Genomic DNA, 27,805 nt, shown 5'->3' with positions numbered 1-27,805 from the left:
ATCCGTGTAGCTGCTCTCTCTCTGGCACAGCCAGATGCCTGTGCCAGCAGGCACGACTGTGGTTAGCCTTGCTGGGCAGAGCAGGTCACTCCCAGCCTTAAGATGGAGTTGCTTTGCCCCTCTAGCTGCTCAGGCACCTGCAGCTGGGAATGGGCCCTTGGCCACGCAGGGACCTGACCTAGCACCTCCCTAAGGGTCTGACACCGGCTGCCCCACCTCACCCACTGAGGAGAACACCTTGGGTTCACCTTCACAAAGTCGGTAAGCACCCAGGTGTTTGCAAACTCCAGTGTGAGCTACCTCTGGACACTCCTCCAGTGCAAATAGCTGCACGTGTCCATTTGCACTTTACTGTATGCCAATGCCTACATTAATCTGCAGTAAGAAAACAGATCTCCTCCATGCCTCAACTCCACCAGTATCACCTATAAAATCCAGTCGTATTTAACAGAAGAAAACCAACTTCACCACCACAGCCTGCCTGTCCTCTATTAGGACATGTTTAATTATGTCTTGCTTTCTCTGCGCAGGAGGATAAATGAGCTGGGAAGAGAATGCCGTGCTGTTGCTCCTGAGCAGCTGATGAGGAGTAGTTTGCACAGAGGTGAGTGCATGTCCCTGTTGGAAATTAATTGGAGGTGGGAGGAGTATAAAGCTCTGCTTTGCCCCAGTAGCAAGTTTGACTTGCAAAATGCGCTCTGCTAGAGACTAGGCAGCTTACCTATTCCTGAAATCACTAGAGCTAAAATTCTACCGCAAATTCAGACAAGCAGTGAAGTTCCTGCAGTGGGAGAGGCTCTGCGCCTGGAGCTTGAGAGCACTGCGAGGCAAAAGCGGGTGAGATGGTATATGGTCTGGCCCCTGCTATTTGTGCAGGCAGACGTGCTCCCTGTCTGAGTGATTAGATCACTCGATGATTTTACCAGACTATGTGAGCTGAGCTAGCATTTGCCTTGATGTGTCATTTAATCTCTCCTCCCATTTGCTGGGAGTGCTGCTGCGTCGCCTGTCCAGTGTCAGTGTGTCTGCCTGGGAGCTCCTGTTTCAGGTAGGTTTGTATTTTCTTCTCTTTGAATAGCCAGATGATTGCTGGCTGGGAAGTGCAGGAATGGGAGGGACTGCTCGGAACGGGGAAAAAAAGGGAGGGCAGAGGAGAAGAGATAGGAGTAAACTCTAACTGCTCCTGTGCTCCGACTCTGCTTTCTGGTTCGCTGTGTTATAAGGTGCACGTATACCTGCCAGCTCAGGCGGGGCGTGTGAGCAAGGCACGTGTTAGTGAAGATTGCTGCCAGGCAGGGCTGCTCCAAGTGGGGAGTTTTGGTGTTGGGGAGGCTGTGCACATTGCACAACATCCCGGAGCAGCGCAAGACCGGAGAAGTTTCACCTTGGTGTGAGAAGGTGTAAGGGATGAACAGAACTTTTACTTGGGCACAAAGCAGTGGACTGTGGCTACCTCCGCTTCCTAACCAGAAAAAAACACACTGAGGAGAAATTGTTTGCTTGCAACGGCCTCACTGTGATTTTAATGACAGTGCCAATTCAAACTGACAGCTTTGTATGCGAGGGTCACAAAAAGGAATGCCATGATACAGATGGTTCTGTCCTAACAATAGAATAGAAAATGCCAAGTGACTCCAAATAGACATGAAATACATAACGTTTGTCACTACTGACCAAGGCCAAACAGGAACTCAAAACCAATGTTCAAAGCCTGTGCATCATGCTTTTTAATTAGCTAACATATTAGCTGAAACCAATTATCTATATTTATTAAGGCCAGGAGCAGTTTACTGAGTACTAACTGTATTCCTAAGATAATATCTCGTTGTCTGGAAAGGTTTGTTCCCATTCATCCACAGGGAAGACATTTCAATCACTAATCCTACTGGGGAATGTGTCTCCACTGCAGGAGCCACACCAAAAGCTCCTCATGTTAAAACAAGAATTGCTACAACGCAGGTCCAGGGAACAATAGAAAGGAGTGGCACTGCAATTCTCAGTTAGCAACAGTTTTAGTTCTACCAGCACAGACCCCTTTTACATGGCCTCTGTCAAACAGCATGGTAAATTTGATCTTCTGTTATCTTTTTGTCCAGTAACTCTGTTTTTGCACCCAAAATATGCTGAAGTCCAATACGATACACAATGGGAAGACCCACAGGCATCATGAAGACTCTTGCCGCCTTCCTGCTTCTTCAGTGACATTTGACATAATATGGTTCAGTTTTGCATCTAGATTTGGTTGTTCCTTGCCTCCAAACTTCAGATTAGTCTGTAAAATCAACAACTCACCAATACCTGAGAAAGAGTTTTCCCATTGAGGTGACTGACTCATGTGATTTGTACACTCTATTTCTTTGTTTCATTGCTTTTTTTTTTTTTTTTTTTTTTTTTCTTTTGTGATTTCTGCCTATAATCCAAGACATGGATCTTATTTCACAAAGATCAGCACAAGGTAGAAGTGGTAAAAACAAACAAACAAACAAACAAAACAAAACAAAAAAAAACCATAAAAACCCAAAGGTGTTGAGAGCTTGTTTTTTCACAGCAATCATTTACATGTATGTTTTCAGGTTTTAAAATACTAACTGTGCCAGAGAATTGAGGCACTAGGCTTAAGAAGTAACGCCATCATGCAGTCTTCTTTCCCCAAAAGCTAGTAGTACCAAAGGATCACAATTAGTCTGAATTGCTGCAAGGGTGTTGCAGCAATGTCTGTGCAAGAAAAAAAAGCCAACAAAACACACCAAGGAAAACTTAAATCTTGCATTTCACTCCTATGATGAGCAGGCTTATCTTCTTGTTTCCTGCATGTAGCTTGCTTGTTTGCTACAGACCACACTAGTAATGCAAACTCCAACACTTGAGAGAAAACAGTCTCCTTAGATATATATACCTTTTATTTATATATATATATTTTTTTTAAGTTCTTTAAAAGTTTTCCTAGCTGTGTAGCAGGTTACACAGCACCTAAAATAGTTTTTAAAGCTTCTTAGCAGACAGCTTCAAAGGCATCTAGATGCCTTGGAGGATCTCAGCCTTTGGTATTTCGGAAAAGCTAGCTGTGCTCTCTGCCCACAGCTGAGCCTCCCTCCAAGAAATCCTGGCTCCTGCAGGAATACTGGCACCTGCCCCTGGTTTTCCTCCTTCCATGTTTTCCTAACTCCAGCTGGATAGGAATGGTCACGTTAAGACCATGGCACGGGGGAAGAAATGGTCTTGCGGCCAGCTGGCCCAGTGTGGAGGTGGGAAGGTGCTGACCTCAGTGGTCTGTGGAGTGGGCAGAGGAGCGCAAGAAGCTGATGGCTTTACAGTCACCTGTGGTGGTGGCAGGTGGGTGAGTGTTGTTTACTCCTGGGTATAGTTCACCGTAGCAATCGCATTAGGAAGGTGCAGTGAGTTGAAGCACACCGGACAGGTCTGTGCTCCCTAGAACAGCATTTGCCGGTAACGGAGCTGGGATATGGAGTCATGGCAGCGTTTGCTGTGTGTTTCCTTGCTAGGCTTGGATAGTGGTCTCAGCTCAGCATCTTCTCATCTCTCTGAATCCTCTTTAACGAGCTGTAGTATTAGGCTGTGGCAGCATTTTCCAGATGACCTCTCAGCAGCGTCAGGTGAGCCTCCGTTACTCCCTGGGACTTTGCACACCTCCATTCCAGCCCCTCAGCTCCATCGGAGCCATCCTCCTTCCGAAGGCGCTGGTGTCTGCACAGAAGGCTGCACTGGGTCTCCAGCGTGACCGCAGCTCTCCCTCCCTGTCCTGGCTCGCTTCCTGGCGAGGAGCGGCTCTGCTCCTTGTCCTCACCAGGGAAGCTTGACTGCCAGGTCTGTCTGGCACCAGTGCCCCCCTCTTGGGGGACGTTCTGGCCCTAAGTCCTTCCAGAGCTTCTCCAGTGCTCCTCTCCTCATTACAGCCTGTGACTGTACCTGGTGGGCTGAAGCCACTGCCTGCAGCCTTCAATCTGTTCAAACAGAGAATCCCAGAGACTGTTTGGGGCCACGATGGGCGGAAAGTGCAGCTTCTGGGAGGGACCCGCCAGTGCCTGGGGTGAGCTGTCTGCATGAGTTGGCAGGTAGGTGATGGTATTTCTGCCTCCGTAGCACACCGGACTGCCCAGTTAAAATGTTTATTGGCATAATCTCAGGTCGTCTGATATTGCCTCAGCATTACATTGCACTGGAGCAAAAGGACGTGATGTTGGAAAAAAGTTTATATGCCCCAAACATGCTGTTTGTTACCAGGTATTTCACATCAGTCAGAGCCATGCCACAAGCTCTCATTGCATAAGCATGTTGTTACACCAAATGCATGCATGGCTTTTAGAAACAAGAATGTCTCATCAGAAAGTCTAAGTTTAGCTTAAGTAGTTTAAATAGCAGGTTTTGCTAACGCAGTTCCTTGTGATGGTTGTAAGCACGGAGCTCATCCCAACTCACCCATGACACTTAGAAGAAATTATCTGGCAGATTTCAAATTTACAGATGAAGAAAACACTGCTGCAAAAACCTGATGGCTCTGATATAACTCTACACAGAGGCAAAAAAAGATTCTCCTGCTTCTTATATGTAAGAGCTGGTGGCCTTACAGGGTAGCACGGTCTGCTGAACTGGACTTCCATAATTCTGAAGCAGTGATGACTGATACACTTGGGTGGCTTAAAAAAAAATTCTCCAAGTAAAAAAAAAAACATTATACCAGAAGTAAATGTGAGGCTTTCCTGTCACAGAGTGCATGTATAGGAAGTTCTATAGCTATATGATAAACACAGGGAGAGTGGGGAGGAAGGCAGTTAAGAACATACCCATAAAATGAATTTAGGGACATTGTGAAATATGTAGTGCCGGCTGTTCATTACCAAGCCATTTGCAATATGTCTATTTAATCTTCAGGGTGCTGTGGAGCTGCTTCCATCTGCAAGTTGTTCGCCACTTATGCTGCGTCCACATCAACGATGACTACAAAACTATTAATATTGAAAGTAAGGACAGCAGCTGCATACTATGCATCAGACGCATGCGTTCTCCAGCAGGAAGAAGGCACAGCCAGCAAAACAAGCTGTTTGTGGTGTTTGATCTGACTTCTTTGTAATACTTCGAGTGAGACTCTTCTTCTGAGGAGCAATGAATACACTCCGATGTTGCTTCTTTGCTGTCCTGATTCTCAGTGTTTCACTTTCACTTGTTTTCTATGCTGTTAATTTGCATGCACAAAAATCTCTTAGGAGACTGAACTTATCGGCGAGTCCAGCTTTAGCAGAAGCCTGTAAAGCACTTCTTGAAGACAAGGCGCCCTTTCTGAAGGAAAATGCTTTGAAAACATCGTTCAGAGAATCCAGTTGCGTGGAGTACATCACGCAGAGCCACTACATCACCCGCGCCCTCTCGGCCGAGGAGGCTGCCTTCCCCATCGCCTACGTCATGACCCTGCACAAGGACTTCGAGACCTTCGAGCGGCTCTTCAGGGCCGTCTACGCGCCCCAAAACGTCTACTGCGTCCACGTGGACGCCAAGGCGCCGGCCCCATTCCGGCGGGCCGTGCGGCGCCTGGTGGGCTGCTTCCCCAACGCCTTCCTCGCCTCCCGGGCGGAGCGGGTGGTCTACGGGGGCGCCTCCCGCCTGCGGGCCGACCTCCACTGCATGAGGGACCTGCTGGCCTCGGCTGTGCCCTGGCGCTACCTGCTCAACGCCTGCGGCCAGGACTTCCCTTTGAAGACCAACCGGGAGATCGTCCAGCTGCTGAAGGGCCTCGGGGGGAAGAACGTCACCCCCGGGGTGCTGCCGCCCCCCCACATCACCGCCCGCACCAAATACGTGCACCGGGAGCAGCTCTACTCCTCCTTTTCTTTCGTGCTCTGGACGTTGGTGCGCAAGGCGCCGCCGCCCCACAACCTGACCGTCTACTTCGGCTCCGCGTACGTGGCCGTCACCCGGCCCTTCGTGGAGTTCGTGCTGCGGGACCGGCGCGCCGTCGACCTGCTGGCCTGGTCCGAGGACACCTACAGCCCCGACGAGCACTTCTGGGTGACGCTCAACAGGATCCCAGGTGAGCACGCCTTCGCTTTTGCTTTCCGCAGGCGCACGCGTGCCAGCACAGGCACGCTCGCGCGTGCGCGCAGGGGCACACGTATCCCGAGGTCGATTTTGACAAAGCCTAGGTGAAGAACGTCATCAGGTTGTAACTGATATAAAAGGCTGATCGATCTAATAAGCTTACTTGCCTCTTTTGACCACTGAAGGAGAGATGAGTGCGTCAGGAAGGATGTGCATGACCGTTCTGCGTCTGAGCAGGAAAAAGCACAGGGGATCTAAGTTCAAATTGAAACCCTTAGACATTTCAGCTGATTTAAGCCTTTTACCTGTAAAAATTGAGATGAAGAAAAGAGAAGGAATAAAAATTAAAATATATAAGCTACGTCAGCATTGTAGTGAAAGTGTTTTCTACAAGATGTTCATTTTGCTGGGAGGAATTTTATTTTTCCACAAATAGAAGTCAATTCCTCCCTCTCTATCTATTACTCCAGAGCCAGAAAATCTGAGTTCAGGCTAGAATCTGCTTCTAGTCATCGTGTGCTTTTCTGTGGGCACACATACATGCACACAAACGAGCTCTCCTGTAACACCTGCAAAAAAAAAAAAAAGTATTCATAACTACAGCCTAAACTCCATTGTACAAGGTCAAGGATTTGTTCAGAGAAACAGATTCAGAGCCAATATTTTCATCTTTACCTTATACCTTTACAATTAATTTTACCCTGTTCCTATGACTGGGAAAGGGTCAGAAGATGCACAGGACTTCTTCCCCCTGCACATTGTTTTTAGAAGCACCTGGTAGGACTTTACTGCTCTGGACTCCGTAGAGCTTCACAGCAGCCCAAAGCAGGGGTATAAGGGGTGGAAGCAAGGATAAATTTCTTCTCCTGTATTTTTTTCTTTTTTTTTCTTTCCACCCTCTCTCTACTGTAACTTGTGGGAAATGAAAACAGGGAGCAGTAAGAGGCAGAGCATGTTTACTGTAACCTAAGCAGCAGACTGGAGGTCCGTTTTGTGAGGCCAGCCTGCTTTCAAATTATCACATAACTCTCTGTGAGAGTAGTGCTCACTCTTCCAATAACTATATTTTATAACTGGTGTGCACAAGATGCACAAATGATTACTGATCAAGATATTTACAGTATGATCATCAGCATATATTTTTTTTGTAGCTAGCTGACTTTTCCAGGAAGTTGGTTGCTGTGATCTTATCATAGTCCATCACCTCAGAAGCAATAAACCTGGCACCAGGTGTATTCTCCACAATCAGAAAGCTTTAGGTGGTTGACATTTGTCGTGCTGCATTGTGTAACTTACATAGGCTGCATATTTCATTGTTTATTTCCACATTCATCACTGCAGGCTTTCCAGTGTTGCACACCGGTGTAAGATTTTTTTGTTCTTGTTCTCTTTTCATCCAAAAGATGCAACATTTCCACAGCAGATATGTTTCCTTCTTCTTCCTTGTTTTCCCTGTCATCACTTCAGGGTGCCTGGCCAAAAATGGCCACAAAGCTCTGACAGATGTACTCAGGGGCTGCTGTTGTCCAGGATTTTGAATCCAAACTTGTAAGAGTAGCACAGGGTGTGGAAGTCACCTGAAAGTATCCAAGTCAGATCCAGAGCTTCGAGTGACTCCGGGGTGAGAAGCCATCCTTCTTGGTGCATGGGGTGTTTGTCTGGGACTCAGTTCCCAGCTCTAAAAAAACCCTCTTGTCCAAGTTTGACCAAGCCACTACCTTTTAGCTTTTCAGGCACATCAGAGGGAGATAATGGTGTCAGGCAGTGGTTCAGCTGTTAAAACAAATAGTTATAGGCCTCCAGCCAAGCAGAGAGATCATTTAAGGACCAGTTTGGATGGACAGCATATCATGAAAGAACTAAATCAAACAGATATTTATAGTTTCAGACAGCCATGAAAATCTCAGTTCAGATAAAAGATTAAAAAAGACTGTTTGGTCCCCAAATCATAAAACTGTGTGCTTATTACCCAAAGACATGCAATGAAAACCAAGATTCTTTTTTAGCCCCCCAAAGGCTAAAGACTTTCAATTCCCATTCTGTTGGTTTTCAAATAACAGTCTTAACTTATCTTTGGTATTTATCTCAGAACACTTATCTCCCACATGACTCCTGTGTGACAGAAAATTCTTGAAAGTCACTTTTCAGATAAGGAAGAGAAGCGTGGGGAAATTAAAGGAAAGTTTTGCGAAGTATGTAGGCCTGAAGTGACCGGCCCAGGTCACTTCCCCCCAAGTCTCACAAGAAGCATGCACCCCCACACTGCAGGTTAGTGGCCAAATCCCGGTCTAGCAGCATAACCACTGGGCCACCTCTCCCCTCTCTGCTCACCTAGAGCAGCAAGAAGGTTCTGGTCGCTGTGGGAGAGGTGTGCATCCACAGCCCGTGCTACTGGGTCCTTTGGGGTAACATTACTGAATCCTTTTCCAAACCAGAGTCATGAAACCTCTTTCATGCAATATGGTTGCAGCATATGCATGACTCGGGATGCAGGCAGTCTCGAGGTTATAATCCCTTGGGGCACACACTGATATGTACATTGACATACACATATGTTGGTCTACCAGTAATTTACACCTTGTTCAAGTGGGAAAATAAAGGTCAGAAGTAGTAGTAGCACTTCTCATTGAGAGACACCAACACGATTTTACAAGGGAGATCAGTGTTATTGTTTCCCATTCACAGAAGCAGGTAGAAAGGTGCAAAATTATATTCCCAGTGTCTTAAACCAGGCCATGGGCAAAGCCAGCGCTGGAGCACTGACACCTGACTCCCAGACTAATGAACTGGATTAAACTGCTTTTTCAGAATTGGCTTACCTTCAGAATAACAGTCTGGTTGCACTGTCACTTCTGCACCAGACCCGTTTCTTTACTAGGGGTGAGGGTGCACAAGACGGTTGAGTGCTAAAAGCTCATTTTTGCCAAAACAGGACATTTTCTCGTGCTCATCCCTTCTGCCCACCAGCCCTGTGCCAGGAGCTTTGTCAGTGTAACACACTAGATATGAAGAAAACCAATCTTTTTTTGAGTCTATGAACTGAATTGACTTGGTGAAGAATCTAGCCAGCACTGAAGACAGCACAAATTAAAGCTGGGGGGCGAACATGCAGATAGAAGTAAAAAGGAGAGGAAAATGAGGAGAGGAGGAACAGGAGTCAGTTGGTGACAGTGAGTCATGAGCCTGGTTCAAGCCACCTTCTACAACACCACCTGCATACAGGCATTTTTTGAACATCTGAGCTTAGAAGGCAGGGCAGAAATATTTAAGGGCATCACACGTTTCTTATCAGTACAGTTTTTATCCCAGTGCAGATGGGATGTATTTGGGGAATCAACACTGCTAGTTGAACATATTTTTTCTATTGCATTTAAGACCCATTTCTAGGAAATGAGGATACAGAGATACAAACTTGAAAGAGTGGATTATACCACTCTTACAAACTTTGTCTGTTTAAAACTCACATGAGGAGGTCTTTGTGCTAAAGCTTTTACCTATAGGAAGCTCTCTCACCTTGTGAAACAAGTCATAGCTTTGCCTGCTTTAATCTTCAAGATTATACCATACATACCCTCCAACTGACAAGTAAGCTATAAGGAAATATTCAAGAGTGCATCCTCAAAGCCAAAATAAATATGTTAAAAGGGCTAGCCCATAGTCAGATGAGCAAATGTCATCTGTGTGCCACAGGTAGTTTAATACAATATCCTGTAAAAATAGCATCTGTCTTCTACTTTGACCTTTCTGCTAGGTTCTTCTGGAACCAGGTTCATCTATATAGATGATCTTTCTGTTTTAAATGATCTGGCTTAACACCAGCCTGGAAAATGTAAAAGAGTTCATTTGTAATAAGTCCTTGCCCTGGATCAGTACGTATTCCTATAAATGGCTGTGCTGGCAGGCCTGAAGGGGCTTGGTGATTATGGGAATGAACAGCCAGGGTGTTCAGGGACGGGGAATAAATCACCAGAGGCCAGCAGTACGTATTTAGGTAAAAGGCTCATCTCCCAGAATACTTTAACCACCATCCTTGTCCCTTCTCTCAAAAGTGTGACTCAATACACTTGTGTACATGCAAAGTAAGTATTTTCCCTAGTCTCCTGCACCTGTTTTCCAAGTTTCTTGTTTAGGTTTAATTTTAGGGAATTTCTCCAAAATTCAAGCCTACTGAGAATGCCCTATTTTATCCAGCCCCTTTTTGGAGTCCCTCTTGACAGCTTCCTGGCAAGCTGGCCTCTGTCTTTTCTGCCCTGTTACAAAGAGACCAGAACAGTTGCTGCAGCCTGGGAAACATATCTGAGGTGTTGTCTCTTACCTGCTTTACCAGGGTATGTGCAACAGCTTCTGTGGCTGTGGTAGGGACAGCAGTGTTTTATCAGTCGCCGTTTTTAGCTTCAAAACTTAACCAACATGCATGGAGATGCCATGCAACTGAAAAAGCAAATGAGGTCTTAGCTATTTAGTCACAAAGAGGTGCCAGCAGAGCATCCTCTTCTCCACAGGGCCTCTGACCAGCACCAGCCCTGAGGTGCCCTTCACTCTGCTCACTAGCAGATATGAAGGACCTCTCCATTCCTAGGGGCAGGAGTTGCTACATGTGGGGCCACAGCTACAGCTGGATTTTGAAGTGAACTGGAGTCAAGAATCAAGAAGTTGGGTGAAGAAGCAGAGAATTTTGGGGATGACTCTTCTGGGACCACACTGGATAGACACAGTGGAGCATTGCATTGCAATATCCATGCTGTCCAAATACTACAAACCGTCTAGGCATAACAAGAAACCCAGCTATCACCAGGAGAAATTGGGTTTTGCACCTGCGCTCTGATGCTTTTGGGGAAGGATTATTCCTAGCAAAGTGCTGGTCCCCTGGGGTTTACTGTGTGGCTCCACAGAAATTGCATCAGCACAACTGAGGGGCCTGTGCAAAGCCATCAACAAGAGGAGCAAGAACTTCGGGAATATGCTTCGTGTGGCACTGTTGCTGAGGGAAACAGTTGAGGAATCACTGCCATGCAATTCCAAAAGGCACGGCGTTGCTGCACAGACAGAGCACAGCGCCCTGGATGCAGGCTTTGCACGGACAGGTTTGCTTTGCTGACTGTGGTTACACAATTAATGTTTCAGTTGGGAGCAGAAGGGGGGCTTCTGAAGTGCCTTCCATCCAACTGTTCCCCTCATATGGCACCCTAGTTTTATCCAGATAATGATCTTAGTGCGCAAGGGCTGGATTCCTTCTCTGGTGGAACCAAACCACAACATGTACATTAGCAGCACACCTAGTGTACTGGCAGCAGCTAAGGGTGACACAGGGATCCCATTTGGGGAACAGCCTGCACCACTACCAAGCACAGTGCTGGTTCTAAAGCACACACCAGCACGTACGCACCAGTAGAAGACTCCAAAATGTCAAGGGCTCATGTTGTGTAAGTAGCTAGGTAGTGCCTGCTCTTCCACAGCTGCCCCCTCCTACCAGAGTGCCATTTTGGTTGGTCTTTCCTTAGTTCTACGTTTCTCCAGCCTCAATATCCTTTCCTTGCTCTCCATCTCTTGCCACTTCCCCCGTGCTGAACTTCACCTGTTTTTCAACGTTCCCCTTTCCAATTGCTTTCCTTCCCTGATGGTAAGTGCAAGCGATTGCAGGTTCTGACACTCATCTAGGATCCTTGTTCCTGGATACCACAAAAAAAGCCCTGCATGAGAACATTCACCTCCAAACACACTGCTTTTTCCACCTCACCCCAGTACCCATGTCTCCAGCTTGGATGCATATACGGCAAGGAGGTGTGGGGATGCATTAGGCTACTGGGGGGATCACTTCTTTGGGGCATCAGTCTCAGTTTTGCAGAGATGCAGTGAGTATTGCCAGTCCCGATATAAGTGCTGTTAAATCCCTATCAATCCCTTCAGGTTATGAGCTGCAAGAGAAAGTTTGCATGCAGCAACTGGCTGTCAGAGAAATCACCCACTCAATCCCTGCCCTGTACAAGTGCCCAGTTATGTTCTGGCAGCTGAGCAAGGCTGCAGATGTGCCCTGCCATGCTAGAGCAGCCCTTCTAAGCTTCCATGAAAAGACCCTAACGTATGGTTCCTTTCTCTCCCCCGAAATACTGGCGATGTAACTGTGGTGCCAAGCTCAGCAATTCTTTGTTTCCTGTCACTGCAGAGAGCAATGGCAACTAGTTTGGGGTGGTTTGCCCTTACTTGGAGTGCAAGGTGGTTAGCAGCCATGCCAGCTGTTAGCCACAGTTCTGCAGCTCTCTTTCCTGCTCTTGTTCTGGCTAGCACAAAATTCACCCAGCCACCCGTGGACAGCATGGTCCCACCTCTGGGATGTGCCTTGGTCATGTATATCCCTCCACAGAGGTCATGAGTGGCACTTGGCCGTCACTTGGGGGTAAAGGAAGCTGGGTGTTTGCAGGGAAAGTGCCAGGGCAGAAGCACCTTCATTCCTGGTATCTGCAAGAAGCCTGCAGAACGGGGACCAGCTGTGGGTCCTGTGTACCAGAGAAGGGGGGAAAAAGTGGAGCACCACGTCGCTTTTGCTATTGTGCCAGGCCAGAAGGGACACTGGGTGCACAGCATGCCATTGCTGCCTGCTGCAAAAGTATACAAGCTTTGGCATCAGCGTAAACTCGAGGTAGTTGATTACTAGAGGAAGTAGCCCACAGCCTCCAGTGCAAGCCACAAACGCAGACCACTCCCTGATATGAATGGGCAGACCCCTGAACCACAGGGCCTCCAGCAGCTTCCCATCAAGGCCAGGCATCTGCGCACATCAGCAACCTCCACCCAGTATTTTTGAGTGAGGCTTTTTCTCCTGTTGCTGCTGATCTCACACAGAAATTGGGAACCCATGAAAGATGATGCTGCATAGCTTGTGGTTAGTTTTGCAAGGGTTCACCCAGCTGCGTGCCAACTACAATTTTAAGCATTTTTTGACACAGTTGCATACTGTGTCTGTCTAAGTGCAAAGAATCAGACTCAGCTCAGCTCCCTACAAGCAGGATGAAGGTTGCTAACATATTGATTCCCTTTGTCAGTGATTTGGAAGGAATGAAAATGATGGATAGTTTTGTTTGTGAGTAGAGTGTTAAACCACCCCCCAAATTTTGAAAGCATATCTGCACCATCCTGATGGCAACTCCTTGGTTGGGAACTGAATGGTAGACAGAAGAATAAGGAAGACAGTTGGGATACAGTATATCTCGTGTACCCACCACATCACAGGCATGTGGTGCCCACCCTTCAAGACAGGCAGAGACGCAGAAGCCTTTAAATATGATTCTAGTGACGCTAGCTGAATAAGCCATGTTCTAGAAAAGAAGTATTTTGTACCTATGTCTCCAGCGTTACTCATATAACTAATGCTCATTCTCTTGTTCACGTTCTCCATTATTTTAATGAGACTTCCTGATTGAGCAAGAAGTTCTTATAGAAATAAGGCACAAAAAAATAGGGATTTTCCTGCAACTGTTACTGAGTCTCATGCCTGCAAAGCTGTTGTAATCTCATCATCAAAACCTTCCTCTGGAATAAACCTGCTTAAGGGGAAGATGTTGCAACACAGATGCAGCCATCACAAAACCACTTTCTTCATGGCAGAAATTCCTGAAAAATTACGCTTGTCCTCTATTTACCATTCAGATATTATAGTCCACCTGAGAAGATATGACTTAAAATATTTGGTCTCTGTGCAATCTGCAGTCATTGGAATTTAAGTGTTCCTTTCAATAGGAGCAATACTTTCCTTCACAACCAATCGTTTGCTTCTCACTAAAACACTGCTTAGTGATGACAGGATAAGGAAGGGTATATCTTCGAGAAGTCTTTTTGAACAGCTACAGCTAATAAATGGGCTTGTGTTCCTTCGTTTGATTCTCCTTTATCTTTACAACTATCAGACACTGGTGTAATAGTCTCCAAACAGCGCAACTCCTTGGAGAACAGAATCAGATGAGAGAAATTTAAGGAAGAATTTTTTTCTTTCTGAATTCTGGCATCAGCTAGTCTGTCACAACTCATTCATGTAACTAACTAAGCTTCAGTCCAGCTGTAGTAACAGAGACTTTTCTTGACATTCCCGGATGCTGAGTTGCCAGCAGCCCTTGTTTTTGTGAGGGGGGAACTCCAAGCAGGCCACCTGAACCTGCCCCCGCCTTTCACCTATGAGTAAATCCATCTGGCCACACCTAGAGCTGCGTTGTGCGTGTTGAGAGACAAACCCTGCTGCCAGCACCCTGCCTGGGCAGCCGGGGTGGAAGCTGGCAGAACCATGCCTGGAATGGGTGCCAGGGTGGGCACCCGGGGCTCCTGCAGAGCCGCTCTCCCGGCGGCTGTCCTCCGTGCCCGGTGTGTCCCTGGAGCTCACTCCTGCCCCAGGAAGCCGAGCCGGTGTTTCCTCCACAGCCCTGTAGAGTTCAGCTCCTCTGACGCAGGACTGCAACCCTGCCAGAGACACTAGACTTAGCTTATGGGTCAGTAACAGCTCAGAAAAGCCTCCTTCAAAACATATCATCAAAGGAAGCTACTAGAACTGAGACCCTTTCCTTGTTACCCATCAGATGATTCAACACAGGAGGTGCAGTTTAGCGCTCTCATGACTGTCAACAGCCTGACGGCTGAAGGAGGTGGCATGCACTGCCTTAATTCAGACTGTTGTCTTGAAAGGAGTAGTTTTAAATAAGCTTGTCTTTTTCCTGAGTTTTATTTCCTTCTCTTCAGGTTCTGAGGTCTGCTTTAAAGCTTGGCACTTTTGAGTTTATTTTAGTTAATCCCTCACCCCTCCACATACATATTTTTGCATTCACATATTCCACTGAAATGACAATTTATGGTGGCAAAATGCAAAATAGAGCTTCTGTGCATTTTTAAGGACAGGTGGTGGGTTATTTCCTCCATTGTTTCAATCTCATCTTGAGAGAAAATACCTTATTCTGAGGAGTCTCTCATATCTTTACCATCTACTTCTCTCCCATGGACGGGTGAGAGAACTTGTCTTGTGGGACAAACAAGAAAACAGACAAACCAAGATTTCAGAGCAAATTGTTCTTACATGCTGTCCTATGAAACTGGTCAGACAAATTCTTGTTGCTGTACAGGGTTAAGAGATGACCATTTTTCCATCCTACCCACATTTTCTCATCAGCTTCTCTTCATCTTCCTAACACCGACAGCTTAACTCCTTCATTCCTCCCTACTGCAGTTCTGTAAGATGACAAAAATATATAAAAAACCCCACCACAACAAGCAAACCTATCTAACTGTTGGAGAACCTGGAAGGGGCTAAAGCAGATGGGATGAACCTGGGCATGAAGCCCTGTGTCCAGGTGCAGGATTTATCCTGCAGCTAGGAGGGTTGCTACTCTGCTAACTCAACTGTGAGTTGTCACTGCTCCCATTGTTCCACATGGAGAAACACCCAGGCAGGTGACAGCCCATGTTGGTGGCACTACTGTCAAGCGAGGAGGGCACACAGCCCCTCCTTGACTTTGTTGTCCTGGAGATTTACCCACGTGGCTGAGCTGTCTTCTGGTGGGAGCAGCACCCATGACTGGCTACGGGAGGTTCCCAGAGGTGGTGGGCTTTGCAGTGTGATGGGTTCAGGGACAGCCTGCCCCACGAAGACCCAGGGACACAGTTTGGCATCCACTTGGCTTCCACCTTCTTTGTCCATACTGCCTCATTAGTCTTACATGTACTTCCTTGTACCATCTTGCTTCTCCAAAAGCCACCAAAGGGGCTTGTGAACTTCCAGATCCCTCTCACACACTGGTAGGCTGCATGCCTTCTCTTGTAGGGGAAAGGGAATGAACTTGCTCGCCTATATTTGGTCCACCCCAAGCCCTGCGTGTTTCCCAAACATAAATACATGGCCCCAAAGTCCAGCAAAAGTTATAGTTGATTTCAACCAGGCCTTGCAGAATAATATTCCCAAGGGTGATAGGTACACCATTTCAGTCAGATTTCTGAAGTACAGGCTCCTATGCAGCAGCTTATAAAGTGCAGGAGAAAAGCTTGGATCAGTTGGTGGCACAGAAGTGTAAAGGAGTTGTCTCCTTCCCTAGAGAGAGATGCTGATGAGGAAGCACAGGCTGCTTCAGGGGACTGGTGAAGAGTAGCCCACTGGCAGCTAGGTTTTGACTGATGTGTTGGTTTGATGCCAGAATCACAGGTATGGGACTTGGAAGGTCAAGGCAAACCAGGTAGCCTTTTATGCTGCAAGATTTCCAGCCCAATGTCGGCTTATGCACACATTACAGAAATAACCAGTGCAGTGGCTCATTTTCTGTAAGCTGCCAATGTTTGTCTTCATAATACGTGGAAGCGATGCAAGGAGGAAAGGGAGCGGGCTACCTCTTGAAGCCAACGTGTGCAGATCAACTCTCACTGGAATTGCAATGGCAAAAAAACAGGAAAGGACTAGCAGAGAAGGAAGTTGTGTTACCTTTTTCCAGTGGATGAGATCCAGGCTCTGAAGCAGTGTTTTTCCTGCCTCCAAACCTCTGCCACCAAGGGAAGAGATGAAATTAAAGGCATCGGAGGGGCTGGCCTATCTTTCCAGTCACTTGTGACTGTCTTCACACCTGAGCGGTGCAGTTCTGGTGGCCGCTGTTCCTAAGACCTGGTGGTGGCCAACTCGTTTCCAGGGCCTTGCTCAGTACTGCTGCCTGCGAGGCGGCTCTTCCCCCCCTCCTTGTTTCTGGGGACAAAACTCCACTAACCTCGATGGAGTGGGAGATGAAAGTTGGACACAGGTAGAGTGAGTAACTTGTGCTGCAGTTTATCTTAATGTTCACCATCAGCACCACCTTTCAGACAAACTGTATTTATAAGAACAAGACCCCAGAACAGCTCCCACATCTGAAACCAGTCGCTCAAACAAATATTTAAAGGAAAATGTGGTAAATCCTTTTTTTTTTTTATTTTTCCCAGTGCTAAGCTATACTTTCTCCCACTCTTTAATTAGCTTACAAAAGTGCCTCGTTCACTCAATGTGGGAGATGGTGAATAATGTGAAGTCAGTAGTTTTGTACTCCTGGAAGGCAGTGCCTTCCAGTGTTTTTGTAGACGTCCTGGGGTCGTTCCTGTTTTGCCAGTCATCTTTTTGCTTTCCCACTGTGTCAGCATTTTCCAAGTCTTTCCACACACCACGTTTACTGCCATCTGTTATGAACAGGTTTTTAATTTGGGATGGTAATGTACATCCCAGGCCATTTAAAGTGTTTATCCCCTGCCATCACTGCCTCTTTCTGTCTTTTATAAACTGTTATCTTTAGCTTAATGTTTTCTGTGGAAGAGTAACATTTTCTGAATTTTCCCCAGGACAAACCCGCACGTTTTTGCATATTATTTTATTTGATAACAGCCTAATATACAGAGGGGGAGAAATAAAGTCATGAAGTTCTGGTTATAGCTGCCACATATCTTTGTTTATGGCAAAGTGCTATGGTGGTTCTGTTGTTGAATCATATGGTCCTTTTGAATCTGATATCAAAGTCATGACTCAGTATTTGCAAACAACCATCCTTACTTGCCAGGATCAAGCTATCCTTAAAAACACAGAGCAAAGCAAGCAAACAGAAAAAACCACTGATGCTTAACCTTTCTCCCATGCAATTTCTCAAAAATACCCAACCCCAAACCCCTCTGACATTATACAGTGCTTTTAGGGTCTAGTTTGTCCTTCACTGTGCTTCTCTTCAAGCTCACAAGCAAAATAGTTGGATTATGGTAACTGTAGAGGTACTGTACTTGTTGCCTTCTAGGAAAGGAACAGAAAAAACCCAAAAGAGTAGCAAAATCTTACTTTGCTTTCACCTTTATTTTTTAGAAAACACCAAGGTTAGGATGATGACACACTCTCAGCTCCTGTTTTGGCACTGAGGGCTTCTTGCATGTGCTGCAGTCACCAGCTGAAATTGTGCTTTACACAACTGCTGGCAAATCACCCCATTTAGGATTGTGATTAACCAGCAAAATAAATAGCCTATATTAACACACATTTTAAATGAAATTATGAAAATCAGAAAGATGGGCTAATTAGCCTTAAAGAAAGAGAGAGGTCAGAACTAGAGATTAAAATCTCAATTTCATTTTAGTTGAAATTATATTTTGAGGGGCTTAGGTTCCCTGACATTTGTTCTCATCTCATTGTAAATCAAGGAAAGTATCTGCCTTTTCAGTTACAGAGTTAGTACCAATGACAGATAATAATAGACACGTTACAAAGATGTTTAAATAAAAGGCTGCATAGTTCCCTCCCTGCCATTCATACAAGTGTTTCCTTTAAAAGGCAAACAGGAGGAAGTAGGAATAACAGGCTTTAAGTATCCCTATTAAAAATCTGGAAGAAAGCTACTTGGACACGTTTAGCTGTTAAAACAGCTTAACTTTTGCAACATCTATGATTAGGGTACTACCAGGGGTCATTAGTATTTAATAATAGTAATAATACTTAACACTGTTATCACTACCAGCCTCACCCCCCCGGCACGCAGCAGCGATGCCCCAGCTCGCCCCGTCACCCCTCAGCCCCAGCCTCCCACGGCGTCGGGGTGCGTTGGTACCAATCCCCTTGTCCCCCGCCAGTGCTGGCGCTTCTGCTGCATTTGTTAAAAAGCTTTGGGTCCCAGGTACTCCTCGGTGGTAGCACTGCAGTAATTCTTTGCACCTGAGCAAGTCAGTCTTTCCCTTTGCTTTCAGCTTCATTAGGAGAAAGCAGAAATAATGTCTGTGGTTTTGTAGCTGCTGGCACGCACGTTGGCTCCCCACATGTTGCCTGTGCTGCCATTTGATAGCTCAGGGGCAGCGCTACAGTCGTTGCTGGCAGGGCAGGAGAGAATAAAAGATGGTTAGTTTCTTCCAGGCAGGCAAATAAGTTATATACAAGTGTGACATGGTGAGAAATTGGGGCTTTTCCAGCTTTTCTTAGAGAAGTGGTTTTTACATCAGGTGGCGGTTACACAGTCTGTATCATTGTTCTGTTCTCCAACAACTGATTGAGCCAAGAAGAAAGACAAAATTTGCTGAAAGGGATGAGTTCACAGAAAGCTTTTATTATTTTATGCCTTTGCTTTTTTTTTTTGCTTTTTTTTTTTTTTTTTTTTTTCTCTTTTCTTCTGTATTCTAAAAACAGTTTTAGGAAGTACTTCAATAAACTTCTTTCACTGAATTGTATATGATACTGCAGTACAGATCAGGCGTGGGGGTTTCCCTAGCTGTGCCTACCTGATCAGCTCTTGCTTACAAAGGCAAAGGCTTCATCCCATGGCAACGCTCTGTTATAGTTCCTGCCTTGTGTTGAAGATACTGAAATTCCCTTGACTCACAGCAGGTGCCTGCATATTGCATACATGTTGCTTGTTTACTCTTCAGCAAATATCAAATACCGCACATTCAGAATTTCCCTCTTAATTACTTAAAATGAATGTTTGTCAGGTTATAGCAGGACTTGATCATTTACGGACGAGGAGAGGTCCTCTTACCAGTTTATCTCCTAGACGGGTCCTGTGATCTGCCTATACTTATATATATATATTATCCTATAACATTAAAGGCTATAATTGAGTTTCAACAACTCCATCCAGTTATATCATGCTTGAATTTTTTCCTGTTGCCTCTTTTCTTAAAAACTAACCAACCAATGAAAAAAACAGGAAGGTATTTTCCCTTACATTCATGTGGAGGATCTAGGAGTTGGTGGCCCAGTATTCAAATAGCCCTTGGAGGGCAGCGGTGGTTGGGAAGGTGACATAAATGATTGTGCCTGGATGCAGTATCCTACTGAGGCTGTTGCAAAAGAGGGCTTTTATTTCTCAAGTGAAATGTTTAGGTCTCTTGGGCTGACATCTTGATTATGTCATGAAAGCTGTTTCAATGAAGAAACTTGACAACAAGATTAGCAGCCAGGCATCTATTGATGCATATTCCTAAGAATTTCATCCCAGTTCTATGGAGAAAGGTCCTAGAGAGTGGACAGAAATCAGAACACCTAGCTGTTAAAAGAACTCATTATTTGATTTCCTGTTATCTAATTTCAGGTGTCCCAGGCTCCATGCCCAACGCATCATGGGAAGGTGACCTGAAAGCGGTAAAGTGGATTGATATGGAAGAGAGCCATGGAGGTTGTCATGGTAATGTGTACATTTTTCTCCATTTCTTCTTCCTGTTCATACAGTGAAAAACACTCGACTGTTGTTCCTGTACTCCTCCAGCCTCTAATCATAATGTGAGACAGTCTTTAGACAGCACTTCATTGGAGAGAAAACATTAGAAAGGAGTCATGCCCTTCAAAGTCCATATGTGAATGATAGTGAGAAAGCTGCAGCAGTTGTTCCTTCATCATGAATTCTATAGAATATATCAGCCTTGGAAAGGAGGATATCTGGCAGCAATTAGGATTCACATGAGTTAGATGACTAATTTCTTGAAGGCCTTGGGGGAATTTTCTCGCAGGTGGGAGGGAATAGCCCTCGTGTATGTCCCATGCCAGGACACAGATGCGCTTGAGCCAGCAGCAGTGTGCAGGGAAAGTGTCCTGGGTGAACTTGGAAAAATCCCAGCTCTGAGCTGGGCACTGATGCCTGCCAGAGCCACAGCTGATGTGGAACCTGAGGAGCTGTGGGCTGACAATGATGGCTGAGCTTTGAGTTTTCCTATGTAGCGTTACTTCATGACATGACATTAGCAGGAGATAATCTTCTGTATGGCACACTTGATTTTTCAGTCACTGGTTTGTACATTGCATATTGCTAATAATTCTGACATATCCAAGTGGGACAAGAAAGGGAATACCAAAATGCTAATGATACAAATTTTATTTCAAGAATTCTTAATCCATAACATAGTTGTTTGTGTTGAGGAGAAAAATTCTGAGAACTTCAGTCAGCTTCAATTACGGCAGGTTCACTCTAGCATAACTACATTGAAATCAGTGAAATTATACCATTATCACCCAGAATGAGTTAGTGGAAAATCTAGTGTGAGTAAAAGTATTCGTTTCTCTTCACTGGCAGAAGAAAATTCCCCTTTTCTCTGTTTCAGCCTTGCCTGAGAAAGACTCTCAAGTAGTAACACTTCTTTTCTGAGCTATCTCCTTATTTTGCTCATTATTTATTCTGAAGTAACTTCCTTCAGTTCATCCCATGGTTCATGCTTATTCCCACTGCACATCCAGTAGGCCTTTTAGCATGTTTGTTGTGTAGGAGATTATTCATAGTGCCTTTGCAGATAACATTGCTTAAAAAGAATGATTTGGATCCTTGATTCTGACATTACTTTTTTTTCTTTTTGCAGGCCATTATGTCAGAGGCATTTGTGTATACGGAACGGGTGACCTCAAGTGGCTTTTTAACTCCACCTGTATGTTTGCAAACAAGTTTGAACTCAGAACATACCCCCTGACTGTGGAGTGCCTGGAGCTGAGACATCGGCAGAGAACCTTGTCCCAGAGTGAGGTTCAAGTGGAACCCAACTGGTATTTTTAGCAAGCAAAACCACAGGCTACAACATCAATAAAAGCAGTCAAGAGAGCAGCAGCAGCAGCAATCTTAATGTCTGCTGTGCCAGAAGCATAAACTCATGAGACAGGTTTCTTTAGGATGTTCTGTAGATGCAGCTCAGGTTGGCTTGTCTCACACAGCCTGAAAATCTCACCTTCCACTTAACACTCAGAGACCAGAGCTTGAGAGATCCAAAAAGAGACACCAGGGCAAAGCTCTTCTTGTAGCTGGAGGAACTTTGCACTTTTGCCATTTTTAACGGGCTGTTTTCCAGACCCAGTACTTTGTCTTCCCACACTGTCATTGCTATCTTTTTCTATAAAAATATAAACAGTCATGCACCCCTGGTACTTCTCGTGTCTAAAAGAAAAGCATGCACATTTGGTAAGCAAAAAGGTAATGAGTCACAGTCAGCAAGATCTTGAAAGCAGGAACACAACTGCTGGCTATACATACAGATACGGTTTTGTCAAAGATACTGATATTTACTACAGAGAACTGATGGAAAAGTACTGGAAATGGAGTAAAGACGCTGCACTTCCCAGATCTTACCTGTTCTTTAAATATCTGTTGGGACAAGGTTTGTAAGAGAAAACAGCATCTTTTACTAGATCAATGGGTGCGGTTAGAAAAATCAGATGGGCTTTCAGGCACAGGAGCCCTTCTCCATGGCTGAAAAACAGGGGTTTGCGTATTTGTCTTACTTGACCAACTGATAGAACTGGAAAAAATAAAAAAAAAACTCTTTACAGGCAGATTTTGGACTACCAGTGTTCTTAGATTGTCATGTGTAAGGACACAGAGGGAGAAATGGAAATTGGGAAAGGAAATAGCAAGATAAATATTTTCAGGACTGAACGAGCAGTAACTGAGCTTTGGCAATAACTCAGTAATTCCGTGTCATATTTTGGTATGGCATAAGCCTTCTTCCCAAGTTTACTTCCTTTCATCTTCATGTAATGGTTAATGCACATACTTAACCATGGGGTTCACTTCATCACAGCCCTATTTTTATTCCCCAATAACAGCCACTAGAGGGAGGCCATTAAATAGCTGAGCAGAATTTTCCTTTCCAAGTCTACATGACCTGCTAAAGCACACAAAATCTCAGCAGACTAGACATGCCACAGAGAAAAAAAAAAAAAAAAAATCAGTGCTTGGGAATGTTTTAGTAGGGCAAACAGAAGGTAAAAATTACAAGTATCGGTCATTGTGTCCTAAAAAACAAAGCAAGAAAGCAAAACTATGAATGCTTCTTGCTGTAGCTGTGATGGTTGTATTTTTGTGGCAAGTTAGCACAGTGTTGAGTGACCTAATCAGCAGCACGAAGGCAGTATAAATTGGGATGCGTGAATCTAAGGAGAGTGTGTGCTGCTCTCCTGTCTCTTCTGAACAAGTGATAATGGCTCAAAGAGTACTTGAATAACAGCAATTTACCACCAATTTTATTAAACAGTTTATAATTTCAGGGTCTTTTAATAAACTGGATCGGAAAGTGCAGCAGTTCAGAAACAACAACACATCATATTTAGATGTCCTGGAGCACGGTTGGTAACCCCCAGGGAAGGTTCTGAACAGGCAGGATCTGCCTCGGTCAGCGTATTCTGCATTTGTAGCTGCCAACACCTAGTAACGCAGATCCCTGCAGAAAGACATGGAGAATTTACCTCCAGAGCAGAACTTTGGTGGAAATCCGGTTCAGTTTTTTTGAGGAGGGGAGAAGAAAAGGGCTTTGGTAACTTGCTGCCATAGTGGCAGCTGAAAAAGGAAGTCTTTCAGAGAGAGTAATTCTTTTAAAGAGGGAGGTTTAGGATATCCAACTTAAGAGAGGTCTGGAACCATCCTCTCCACCCCACCCCCATTTGCTCTCGCAAGCTGAATATCCCCCAAACTGAAACATCCCAAATAAAATAAATAAAGGCACTCTCACTGTTTTATGTGAATCTTTAAAGTAGCCCAAAGTACAAACAAGATTGTGTTTCATTGTTCAGACTCCACAGGCAAATGGCAAAATATCACCCAACAGCAGAAGCAATAAGTCTGGCAATTTGAAGCTACAGATATAAAGGGGTGTTATACTCTGAGCCTGAACAAATATAGATATTTTAAGACTGCGTTATATTGCCTGTTTAAGTAAGAACCCAGAAAAACATCACAGATTTCTGTCCAGCTGTGATTTAGAAGGTTGGGGTTTTTTTCATGAATGCTACTCCAGGTTATGTTTTTCTGTAAGCAAATTAATAAGTTTTCATTGTGTGACTGATTTTTGGGTGCAACACCTGCCTCATCAGTCTCTTCTTTTTTTTTTTTTTTTAAAGGAAAGAATATTACAGTTAATCACTGCAGAAGAAAGAAAATAACAATTTCTGGCAGCCAAGATTAAGAAATGCATCTAAACCAATGAGACTTAATAGCATCAGCGGTACTTTGGAATAGCAGTAAAAGACAGGGAAAGATGAAAAACTAAAGGAGGTGGCTTTAAAGGACATGAAGTAGGGTTGGACTCCTGTGCACAACAGTAACAACAGTGATTCAGGTCAGCAGCTGTGGTGCACCTCCACAGAGGGAGCTTGTGCTCTGAGGAACCCATATCTGTACATCCTCATTTTTTACAATTATGGCAAGGCAAAAAAAGGTAAACTCTTTCCCAATGCTACTTGTAGTTGCCTTTTGAATCCATATAAACAGCTAAGTGCAGTTTTCAGTTCTGTTCAGTCGCTCACCAAGATGCTGACTGGGACGGGGCACGCAAAGGACATGCTCTCTCTAACAGGATTTTCAAGCAAGTCAGACTTTCCACTGAAGTCAGTTTGACTTGCTTAGACAACCTACTGGAGGCCTTTCTGCTTATTGAGCTCCCAAAGACTTTTATACATCTTGCCCAAGGAGTCTAAGTCTCACTGTAAGATGTAAGGCATCTGAAACCACAAGCCTTCTGACTCTGAGGACAGTGAAACGAGCACAGGAACAGGCTGCTCAGGGAGGCTGGGCAGTCTCCATCCTTGGAGGGGCTCAGCAACCCACCAGATAAAGTCCTGAAGTCATAACAAGTACTTCTGCACAGGCTGTCATCACTTTGGGATTAGGATTCGTGCTTATGAATGAAAAACATCAGTCCCCTTTCCTCAACCTTTGTGAATTCCTAATATTAAGGATGTTTTTACATACTGTATGATGCTGTACCAGCAGCTCCGTGACCTGCAAACTTCTGTGCCTGTTCTAGGTACCGCAGTGCTTTTTCTTCCTTCCCTAGCATCTCAGATGTTCAATATATTAAAAATGAAAGAGAGAAGCAGCACGCATTCCTCTTTCATCACTCCGTATGTGAGGGAGTGTGGAGAGGACATTTGGAGGAGCTAGCATTGCACTTTCTGTCAGTGATAGGGAAGAGACATCACCTCGCTTCACCCCTTGCTTGTTATCATCTAGGCCTAGGAAAAATCTTGGACTTATAATCAGGGTTTGTTTAACTGGTCTATTAATACAAGTAGGTAGTCATGCAAGACATGGAGCACTCTGCTATGCGGCTCCGTGGCGTGGTAGTTGGGCTTGCAGAGGGATGTATGAGCTGGCAGGGCTGGTGCTTGCTAAATCTCAGATTAAGTAGAACTTTCTCCTACAGGGTTTTAAAGTATCTGTTGGATGTGGGAGTTGAGAGTTTCTTCCCAAGCTTTTATCTTCCTAAGACACACTATTTCTTCAGGTCCAGGAGGCACTGTCATTTTCCACAGCACAGCACCATGAAGTTAATACGAGAGCTGAGACACTAGTCAGCTCCCGGGGCCTGATCCAAGTCAGCAGAAAGGGCCGCAGATCAGGCTGAGCTCAGCGCGGGGCGAGGAGCGGAGCTGCTGCAGCCGGAGCCCCCGTGGCCACGCGCTGCCCAGAGCCAGCCGGCAGCCGCCGGCGCTGCAGCTTCAGGCTTACACAACCTGCACCCCCTTCGTGAATAACTGGCAGGTCTCACGCCACTTCCTTTCAGCTGAACACACACAAATACTTCCAAAACTGCCCCCGTGCCTAGGAAGATGTATGCTCTCCCCGCGGCATCGGAGGCGTGCGCAGCAGCCAAAAATGTCCGGCAGCGCGTGCCAGGTTGCAGCAATTGTGAAAGCCCCTGGGAGCACAGCCGTGAGAGTGGGTCCAAGAAAAGCAAGAGACAAGGCTGTGCCTCCTCACGTTCCCTGCAGGGCTTGAGCCTGCTACTGCAAACCGGGCATCCACTCAAATGCTGCTCTAGGGCTCTGGTCTAGAGGCCTGAATTAAATTCCCTGGCAGCAGGTCCACAAGCAGCATTTTTTGAAGAGAAGGGAGGGCAAGTCTTAGGCCTATCTCATGGCTCAGTGTCTAGTAGCAGTGCTGCAAAAGCTAGCCTAAACCAGCAGGCTCCCATCCCACCCATTCCCACGATTTGTCCACATCCTAGCTGTATCAATTCCTCTACCAAGAGGCCAAGCAGTACTTGTGCCAGCCCAAAAGAAGGGGTGGCAGAGATGATCCCAGGACTGGGATCCAGGCAGCTATCAAGCTGAGTCTAGTGACCAAATAAAAAAAAAAAAAAAAAAAAAAAAAAAAAAAAAAGGAAAATAAAAAAGAGAAAAAAAAAAAGGAAGAAAAAAAAAAAAGAGGGGCTTACTGAGGTACCCTTTTAACTTCACTTAAGGAATGAAAGTAATGTGGATGTGTGTATTCATGTTTTCAGTTTTACCACTTCTATTAGGCATCACCTTAGAGGTAATATAGCAGCCAACTAACACGGGTCCAATATTGGACACTCCCCTAGCCAAATTACTAACAGAAATGGTATAAAGGAAAGAAGAGGTGACACTGAAGTTGAAGAACAGAGCAAAAGCCAAGCACACTTTAATGGGCATGTGGTTTGGTTTGGTTTTGCTCTCTTGCAATATTGCACTCTGCTGTTAAAGTACACTGCCTTGTCCTGCAAACCTTGTCTCACTTAATTTGCGGGCACCACAGCTACCACAAACCCACCATTTTGGTACCCACAACTGCAAGATTGAAGCTTTGATGCACATGAATAAATCATCGCATAGCCAGAGGAGGCATAGAACGAAAGTAGCTGGTAGGACTGTGTTCTCACTGGCTTCTGAGTCAGACACTGGCTTCTAATTCAGTTAAAGCATCAAAGACTCTGGTGGACCTGACTTTTGTGAGCTAAGTCAGCAGTGACACCAGCAACACCAAACAATGAATTAAGTGGAAGCTGCAGGTACACTTCACAGAGGATGGTGTCAAGATCTGTTCATTAGCACACACTGATTCAGAGGTCAATACGCTGTGTTATGCCGTGCTATGTGCAGGAATAAAATAACATCCTCAGCTTTCCCCAGAGAAGCCAGGGAGGATTCAGACCCCTGCTGATGGGCCATCCAAGAAAAGGTCTTTGCCTGGAAAATCCTGCTGGCTCATGGCTGGTGACTGCCAGCAGAAATGTTAAGGTGCCACAGTGGTGGTTTGCTGTGTGAGCATGAAGTCTCACTCATAGGAATGATAAACAACTGGCTGGTGCGTGAATATAATTTTTGGGAGGGGCACCCGAAGAGGCTGGAAATAAGCACTAGAAATAGGCTTAGAAGTAGGCACTCAAGGCAAAACAATGGCTTCAAGTAAGTAACAGGTTAATCTTACTACTTGATCTGATTAGGTAAGTCAAATCAAAAGCAAAGGTCCTGCTTTAAACAAAGGAGCTGGCCTGGTTTTGATCAGGAAGTCACTGCAGACAGTCATTAGCACTATATTGGCTAGATGCTTCAGGCTCCACTGCAAACCTTAGGTACCTAAAACACAAATATTTGCAGCACATCTTACGGCACATAAATGTAAATCAAGTTGTCTCCACAAAAGATGGCAAGCTTCAGCAAATGTGATCCATGGTCTTAGACTTTTCCATGCACCCAGTGTGAAGGGCAGTAGAGGAGGTCTTAAGAGGACGCATGGAGCTCAGAATAAGGAGGATCAGAGAACATGGGGGAGAGGAGGACAACTGAAAAGATAGAGAAAGCCTTAGGACAGAAGTAGGGAGGAGGTAGGAGAAGGAAATCAAAGATGGGAAAAGGAAAACAGCATATGAGAGAGTGAACTGAGAATGTGAAGAGCTGACAAGCTAAATAGGATAAAAATACTGTTTTGGTTAGTGTCATTTCTTCAGTGTGAGCTTTCTTTTCCAGATAACCTGGAGCAAACTGCTGGTTTGCCATAGAGCTAATAAAACTGGAGTAGGTGCCCTTTTTTGG

General features: G+C 45.2%; 1 protein-coding gene across 1 annotated transcript; it reads left to right on the top strand.

Annotated features, from left to right (window-relative positions):
- The first annotated feature begins 3,945 nt into the window (after positions 1-3,945).
- Positions 3,946-22,889, top strand: GCNT2 (glucosaminyl (N-acetyl) transferase 2 (I blood group)). Its single transcript, XM_042806796.1, has 4 exons — positions 3,946-4,073; positions 4,891-6,043; positions 20,091-20,183; positions 21,346-22,889. The coding sequence occupies exons 2-4, from the start codon at positions 5,122-5,124 to the stop codon at positions 21,534-21,536; spliced, it is 1,206 nt and encodes a 401-aa protein (XP_042662730.1). The 5' UTR covers positions 3,946-4,073; positions 4,891-5,121; the 3' UTR covers positions 21,537-22,889.
- Positions 22,890-27,805: the final 4,916 nt, after the last annotated feature.

This window comes from Tyto alba, unplaced genomic scaffold, assembly GCF_018691265.1.
Source record: "Tyto alba isolate M040663 unplaced genomic scaffold, T.alba_DEE_v4.0 Super-Scaffold_48, whole genome shotgun sequence".
Lineage (NCBI taxonomy): Eukaryota > Metazoa > Chordata > Aves > Strigiformes > Tytonidae > Tyto > Tyto alba.
This window is presented reverse-complemented; position numbering and strand designations above follow the sequence as displayed.